The sequence below is a fragment of the Heteronotia binoei genome, chromosome 19, assembly GCF_032191835.1.
Source record: "Heteronotia binoei isolate CCM8104 ecotype False Entrance Well chromosome 19, APGP_CSIRO_Hbin_v1, whole genome shotgun sequence".
Classification (NCBI taxonomy): Eukaryota; Metazoa; Chordata; class Lepidosauria; order Squamata; family Gekkonidae; genus Heteronotia; species Heteronotia binoei.
Genome location: NC_083241.1, coordinates 35,376,444 through 35,383,643, shown reverse-complemented (window position 1 = coordinate 35,383,643; position 7,200 = coordinate 35,376,444). Strand labels below are relative to the sequence as shown.

Genomic DNA, 7,200 nt, shown 5'->3' with positions numbered 1-7,200 from the left:
GGCAGTAGGGGATATGAAAGACCTCTACTGGAGACCCTGGCTGAGTGATAGAATGTCTACTTGGCATTCAGAAAGTCAGGTTCAATCCCCGGCATATGCAGTTAAAGGACCAGGCAGTAGGGGATGTGAAAGACCTCTACTGGAGACTCTGGCTCAGTGGTAGAGCATCTGCTTGGCATGCAGAAGCTCCCAGGTTCAATCCCCAGCATCTCCAGTTAAAAGGACCACGCAATATTTGATGGGAAAAACCTCACCCTGAGACCCTGGAGAGCAGCTGCCTGTCTGAGTCGACCATCCCGACCTGGGTGGACCAAAGGAGGGGGCCTGATTCAGCATGAGGCAGCTTCATGTGTTCAAAGCCAGCCGTTCCCTCCTGGGGAACTGATCTCTGTAGCCTGGAGATCGGGTGTGATAGCGGGAGATCTCCAGACCCCGCCTGGAGGTTGGCAACCCGTTTTTGTAGAGTGGAGTTGGAGGGGGGGCTGCTGCCAAGGGCCGGGGTGCAACCGGGCAGGGTAGAGACAGCCCAGGGAGGTCAATCCCGCTTCCCCCGTCCCTTCCGAAGGGTCCATCTGATTCCAAGCGATTTGCTTTCCATTAAAGGCTCTGCATAAACGGAGGGGGGAAAAAGGGAAAAGCTGGGTGTTCCCCCCCCCCAGCGGTTGGGGGAGAGATTGATGCCTCCTAGACATCTTGACGTGATAAATATTGCATGGCCTTCAGTCCGGGTGGGGGCGGCCATTCCCACCCGCTCCCCCCACGAAAGAAGAGGTGGGACCACCAGCCAGGCGCGCGGCCGGAGCCTCCGGAGCGCGCTTGCGGACCCTCCTGAGCGCAGGGAAAAGATGGTTTTTTAAAAAGTGGGTTGAAATCGAGGGGGGGGGGCGCCGGGGAGGGGAGGGGAGGGGAGGGGAGGGGAGGGGGAGAGAGCGAGCCGCTCCCGGAGGCGTCGTGGCCGCGGCGCAAAGGCTGGGCTGGGCAGCCCGCAGACAGCAGCCGGCTCCTCTCTCTCTCCCTCTCCCGATGGCGAAGGGGTAGGCACCGCGGCCACCCCCCGGGGCTACTTGGAGTTCCGCCGGGCTGCTTCGGCTGAGAGGTCGTTCCAGGGCATGTCGCCTTCCTAGAGACACTCTCGGGAGCCCCAGCTGAGACGGTGAGGGGCTGGGGAGGCGGCTTTGGGGTAGAAGACCCTTCGGCGGTGGATGAAACCCGTGCGCCCTGGCTCCTCGGCGAGGCGCGCCGCGCCGGCGAGGCAACTTGCAACCTGCCCAGAGGGGCGCGGTTCTGCCGTCGGGGCTCAGCCCGGTGCGGGAGGAAAGGGGGGAGGGAGAAGCTCCAAGCCCCCTCCCCTTTCCCCGTCTGGCACATCCGCCGTCTTGCCTAGCGGGCGGAGCAAACGGAGAAGGCAGATCGGGCGCGCCTAGGGCGAGACGCGCGAACCGAAGAAAGAACCCGGCTTGGCGCTGCCGTCGAGTCGGGGAGAGCGCGGGGGCGAGGTGGGGACGGCGTTAGCGGTTAAAGGGGTTTCTTCTGGCGGGAGGGGGGCGCAGCACGGGGGCCAGACTGGGCGGGGGGGGGAGGGGGACGCGGCTTCCTAAAGAACGTTTTGGCTGAGAAATCTCGGGGACGGCGGAGGGTCCTTCGGGGCGCGTTTATGTCAAACTCTCCCATCTTTCCGACCCAAAAAAGCTTGGACTCCGGAAACCTTATACCCCCCGCCGGCCCCCAATCTTGTTCTCCAAGGTGCCCTGGATTCGAATCTAGCTCTTTTTTGGTCTTTCCAGGTTGTCTTGCAAGTTGAACATATTCGATGGGGGACGGAAATTTGGGGTGGAGGCGATGCGTAAAAAGATATAGAAAACGGGGAGTTGCTCCCCACAGGGAAGTTGTACGGATGGTCTCTGGGCGCCGCGGGTCAGTGGAAAAGCGTGCTCAGTGGACCGAGAGGGCGGCAAGAAAAGAGAACCGACCCGCGGCTCTTTTTCCCTGCAGTCCTGGCCTTTGAATGTTCAATACTTTTTTTTTTGCCTGCCAGACTTGCGGCTTAGGGGTGTGTGTGTGTGTGTCTGTGAGACCAGTTTTGCACTAGCCCTTGAATCCTGGTTTAACTCTGTCCCCAAACGGACATTCTACGGTAGAATCAGAAATACCAATTCTATGACTCTCGGATTCTATGATTTTAGTGTAGAATGTCAGCTTGGGGACGGCGCTAAACCAGGATTAAAAATCTAGTGGGGAATTGGTCTGCGTGTGCGCGCAGAAGAGGGCGTGGAGAAGCAGGAAGGGAGGGGGACAGAAGGGGACAGACCAGGAGGAAAGGAAGAGGGGCGCGGGGAGAAAGAACCGCGCTAGGGCTCGGGAGGCAGCGGTGAGAGACGCCGCGCATCTTGGACTGGTGGATTCCGCTCAATTCGCTTCGCTCCTGCTAGTTCAGTCCCTGCTAGTTCAGTAGCAGGATATAATCCCGTCTGAGGGCTACAGAGGGGGGCAGGATTGCTGCGGCTCAGCGGCAGAGCATCTGCTCGGCACGCCGAAGGTGCCCGGTTCCATCCCCGGCATCTCCAGTTTTTGAGCTGGATTAGGCAGTAGGCGATGGGGGGAGCCCCAGGAGAGCCGCTGCCAGCCCGAGTAGGCAAGCCTGGCCTCGATGGCCCCGGGGCCTCGTGCCTTCAGCATAAATTCTTCGGGTGTGTTTAGGGAGGGGCCGTGGCTCAGCGGGCGAGCATCTGCTTGGCGCGCCGAAGGTCCCAAGTTCGATTCCCAGCCATCTCCAGTTAAAGGGATCCGGTAGGGAAATGACGGGAAAGACGGCGGAGGACCCCGGCTCAGCGGCTAGAGCACCTGCTCGGCGCGCCGAAGGTCCCCGGTTCAATCCCCCATCTCCGCCCAACCCCCTGGAGAGCAGCTGCCAGTCTGAGTAGACAAGACTGATTTCCGTGCGCCAAAGGGACCGAGGGGCTCCGGGGCAGCCTGAGATGTTCATGTGAATGGCGGGGGAGGGGGCAGCCCCCTCTGTTCTGCTGGAGCCCCATCCTAGGGAACGGGGTGGGGAGGGAACCTTGGGGAGCGTTTGGGGGGGGCAGAGCTTGGAAAGCGCCCTGTTCTCTCTTGGAAGGCAGGCAGCGGAGGGGGGCTGGGGAGGGAACTTGGGGGGGCGTTTGTGGGGGGAGTTTGGAAGGCAGGCAGCGGAAGGGGGCTGGGGGCTGGGGATGGAACTTGGGGGGCGTTTGGGGGGAGCTTGGAAGGCAGGCGTCGGAGGAGGCTGGGGGGAACCTTGGGGGCGTTTGTGGGGGGAGCTTGGAAGGCAGGCGGTGGAGGGGGAGCTGGGGGGTGGGGTGGGAATCTTGGGGGGGCGTTTGTGGGGGGAGTTTGGAAAGCAGGCAGCGGAAGGGGGCTGGGAGGTGGGGAGGGAACTTGGGGGGTGTTTGTGGGGAGGGGGTTTGGAAGACAGGCAGCGGAAGGGGATGGGGGGCTAGGTGGGAACCTTGGGGGGCGTTTGTGGGGGGAGCTTGGAAGGCAGGCGGTGGAGGGGGAGCTGGGGGGTGGGGTGGGAATCGTGGGGGGAGTTTGGAAGGCAGGCAGCGGAAGGGGGGTGGGGGGGTGGGGAGGGAACTTGGGGGGCGTTTGTGGGGGGAAATCTTGGAAGGCAGGCAGCGGAAGGGGGCTGGGGGTGGGGAGAGAACCTGGGGGGCGTTTGTGGGGGGAGATCTTGGAAGGCAAGCAGCGGAGGGGGCTGAGGGAGCGCGCTCCCCGCTGTCTGTTGCTGCAGAAGGGCCGGAGAGGTCCCTCGATCGTGACCCGCCCTTCTCTCTTTCTCTCCCCGCGCAGGGCCAAGATGCGGGGCGCGCTGGTGGTGCGCGCCTGGTTGGCGGCTGCGGCGGCCTACCTGGCCGGGCCGACGGCCGGCTGCCCGGCGCCTTGCGCCTGCGTGGACAAGTACGCCCAGCAGTTCGCCGACTGCGCCTACAAGGAGCTGGAGTGGGTGCCGTCGGGGCTGCCGTCGAACGTGACCACGCTGAGCCTGTCGGCCAACAAGATCGCCGCCCTGCCCCGGGGCTCCTTCGCGGAGGTGACGCAGGTGACCTCCCTGTGGCTGGCCCACAACCGGATCGGGGCCATCGAGGAGGGCACGCTGGCCATCCTGGCGCAGCTCAAGAACCTCGACGTGAGCCACAACCAGATCGCCGCCTTCCCCTGGGGGGACCTGCGCAACCTGAGCGCCCTGCAGCTCCTCAAGATGAACAACAACCGCATGGCCGGCCTGCCGGGGGACGCCTTCCGCACCTTGGGCGACCTGCGCTCCTTGCGCATCAACAACAACCAGTTCCGCGCCGTGGCCGAGGGCACCTTCGAGCCGCTCACCTCCCTCTCCCACCTGCAGCTCTACAACAACCCCTTCGACTGCTCGTGCGCGCTCATGTGGCTGAAGAACTGGACGGAGAACACGCTCATCTCCATCCCGGAGAGGGACTCCATCCGCTGCGCCACTCCCGAGCACCTGCAGGGCGTCCCCTTGGCCCGCGTCCCGGACGTCCGCTGCTCCCCGCCGGCCGTCCGGCTCAGCTACCAGCCCAACCTTGAGCGCGCCCAGCTCCAGTACGGCTTCAGCCTGGCCCTGCACTGCCAAGCCTCCGGCCTCCCCGCGCCCGAGCTCAGCTGGACCGTCCGCGCCTCGGGCGAGACGCTGGAGATCCGCGCCCAAGGGGAAGGCAACGCCCTGCCCCCGGAGAGCTCCCCCGCCGGAGAGCCCGAGAGGTTCCGCGCCTTCGCCAACGGCACCTTGCTCATCCCGCGCCTCAGCAAGAAAGAGGAAGGCACCTACACCTGCCTGGCCGTCAACGAGGTGGGCCGGAACCAGAGCTCAGTCGACGTGGCCGTGGCCGACCCCCAGAAAGATCCAGGCGACCCCCAAGCCCAACCGGGCGGGAGGAAGCCCACCGACGGCAAGGTGTCCAAGAACAGCGTCTTCCGACCCGAGGAGAGGAGCAAAGCCGGCTCGGGGAAGCCCCTTCCCCCTCGGAACCAGCCCTCCTCGACGGGACCGGGGGACGCCAGCGCCGGCGGTGGCTCCCCCTTCCAGCCGCCCCACTTCGAGAAGAAGTGCGGCGCGGGCCAGGCCAGCACCCGTTACGTCTCCAACCACGCCTTCAACCAGAGCGCCGGCAGCGACCTCAAGGCGCACAGCTTCGAGCTGGGCGTCATCGCCTTGGACGTCTCGGAGCGCGAAGCCAAGGTGCAGATCACGCCTTTCTACCCGCAGCCGGAGAGAGCGCGCCTGAGGATGCTCTACCTGTGCGAGGAGCGCCGTCGGGGAGGGGGCGGCGGGGGCCACGCCCCGGTCCAGTGGTCGCAGGTGGAGGAAGGCGTCAACGCCTACTGGTTCCAGGGCTTGAGCCCCGGCACCAACTACTCCGTCTGCATGACCTACGAAGGCGAGGACTGTCAGGTGCAGGTGGTCTTCACCACCAAGGCGGAGGTGCCCTCCCTCCTCATCATCGTGGTGGTCAGCACCTTCCTGCTGGGACTAGCCACCGTCCCGCTGGTGGGGGCCACCTGTTGCCACCTCCTCTCCAAGTACCAGGGCAAGACCTACAAGCTCATCATGCGCGCCCAGAACCCCGACCAGATGGAAAAGCACATGGCCGCCGATTTCGACCCCAGGACTTCCTACCTGGAGTCTGAGAGGAACTACGACCCCAGCGAGGTGGGAGGAGGAGGAGGAGAAGGGGAGGGGGAGGAGGAAGGAGGAGGGGAGGGGGAGGGGGGAGGGGCGGCGGGGGGAGGGCGGCCGGAGGGGGAGGGGGGGAGCTTGGGGGGCGCCTCCCTGCCGGAGTCCACCTCCAAAACCAACCCGGAGGAGTTCGAGGTGCGCTCCGAATACAGCGACCGCCTGCCGCTGGGGGCCGAGGCGGTGACCATCTCCCAGGAGATCAACGGGAACTACAGGCAGCCCGCCCGCTGAGGCTTCCCCCCCACGGCGGAGCTCCCCCCTTTCCGGAGCTCTCCCGGCGCACCCCGCCAGAGGCAGAAATGGAGGGAAAACGCAGCCTGGCTGGTTGATCGCCTGGCCTCCCAAGGGGACCCTTTAAGGTTCCAGCAGAAGCTGGGTTTTGGTTAGGGTGTTTGGGGTTTTTTTTGAAGGGGCGGGGGTCGGTGGCGAGATTTGCCCCCCCCCCCAGAGGAGGGCACAGATCCGTTTCCTAGCAGGGAGGGATTGGCTTTTGGGGAAACTTTGAAAAAGGGCTTGATTTGATGGGCACCAAAGTCCCCTCTCCCTCGAGCGCCTAACCTCTTGGTGCCACAGTTTTTACGCAAATGAATCGATGCTTTTTTCCCCCCTTGTCCCCCTAAATTGACACGAGAGAGATGGATTATAAGGACTTTTTTAAAAAATTGTAAAGCTTAGAGGGGGGAAACGCCTTAAACTCCTTCGCTCCAAATCTCCCCAGCTTTTCTTGTTCTTATTTAGCCTGTGGGCTCCATTGGCGCCTGCGGGCACCTCGTTGGGGGTCCCCTGGAGCGAATTCGTGGCTCTGGCTGATTGTAGCCCGGTTTCGGCGGCGCTGGTGCTGGACAGCTCCCCCGAATCCCTTTTGCGCAAAGTTTTGCCTTCTTGCCTTCCCCACCCCGCCCCGAGGGCGCGCCTGGCCGGGAGCTTGGGTGGGGTTCACCCAAGCCAGGATCGGTGCCGCGCCTCGGATCTCACCCCCTAGACCGATTTGCCAGGGGCGCCTGGAGCAGAACCGGGGCCCACGATGAAGCAGTGGTGTAGGGAAAGAAAACAACCCCGGAGCCGTGCGTCTTGGTGGTGGTGATGTGTGTGCGTGACTTTGGATTTTTTGGACCCCCCCCCTCCAGTCCTCTGTGGGTTGCGTTCCCTGGATGGACAGGCCGAGAGATAGCGCCCCCCCCCCCACCCGCAATGGATGGTCTTTTGGTGTCGCTAACCCGCCCCCCCCTCCCCGCGTCTCCAGGCATGTCGACTTTCTCAGATGCGTATTTGCTAAATGTTTAATTCAGTAGCTTGTAGCTTGCTTAGAAGAAGCCTTCGCTTCCCTTGATGTGATTCCCTGTTGTCCGAGGAAGGGAGAGAGCCAAGACCTGAAGGGGATTTTTTTTGGTTTTTTGCTGTCGCCAGGTTTTGTTTTTTTTTTTTGGGGGGGGGAGAAATTAAATATCCGTGCAACCCCCCTTCCCGTG

The 7,200-nt window shown here is 63.4% G+C and overlaps 1 protein-coding gene across 2 annotated transcripts; it reads left to right on the top strand.

The window, feature by feature from the left end:
- The first annotated feature begins 1,066 nt into the window (after positions 1-1,066).
- LOC132587894 (immunoglobulin superfamily containing leucine-rich repeat protein 2-like) lies at positions 1,067-5,968 on the top strand. 2 transcript variants are annotated; one of them, XM_060260291.1, is made up of 2 exons: positions 1,067-1,153; positions 3,829-5,968. In XM_060260291.1, the coding sequence occupies exon 2, from the start codon at positions 3,836-3,838 to the stop codon at positions 5,960-5,962; it is 2,127 nt and encodes a 708-aa protein (XP_060116274.1). In that variant the 5' UTR covers positions 1,067-1,153; positions 3,829-3,835; the 3' UTR covers positions 5,963-5,968. The 2 variants fall into 2 exon arrangements, with proteins under 2 accessions (XP_060116274.1, XP_060116275.1); XM_060260292.1 differs by lacking the exon at positions 1,067-1,153 and adding an exon at positions 1,473-1,496.
- Positions 5,969-7,200: the final 1,232 nt, after the last annotated feature.

What these genes read in the sequence shown, in the direction of transcription:
- LOC132587894 (XM_060260291.1), top strand. Translation starts at nt 3,836, where the DNA reads ATGCGGGGCGCGCTGGTGGTGCGCGCCTGGTTGGCGGCTGCGGCGGCC.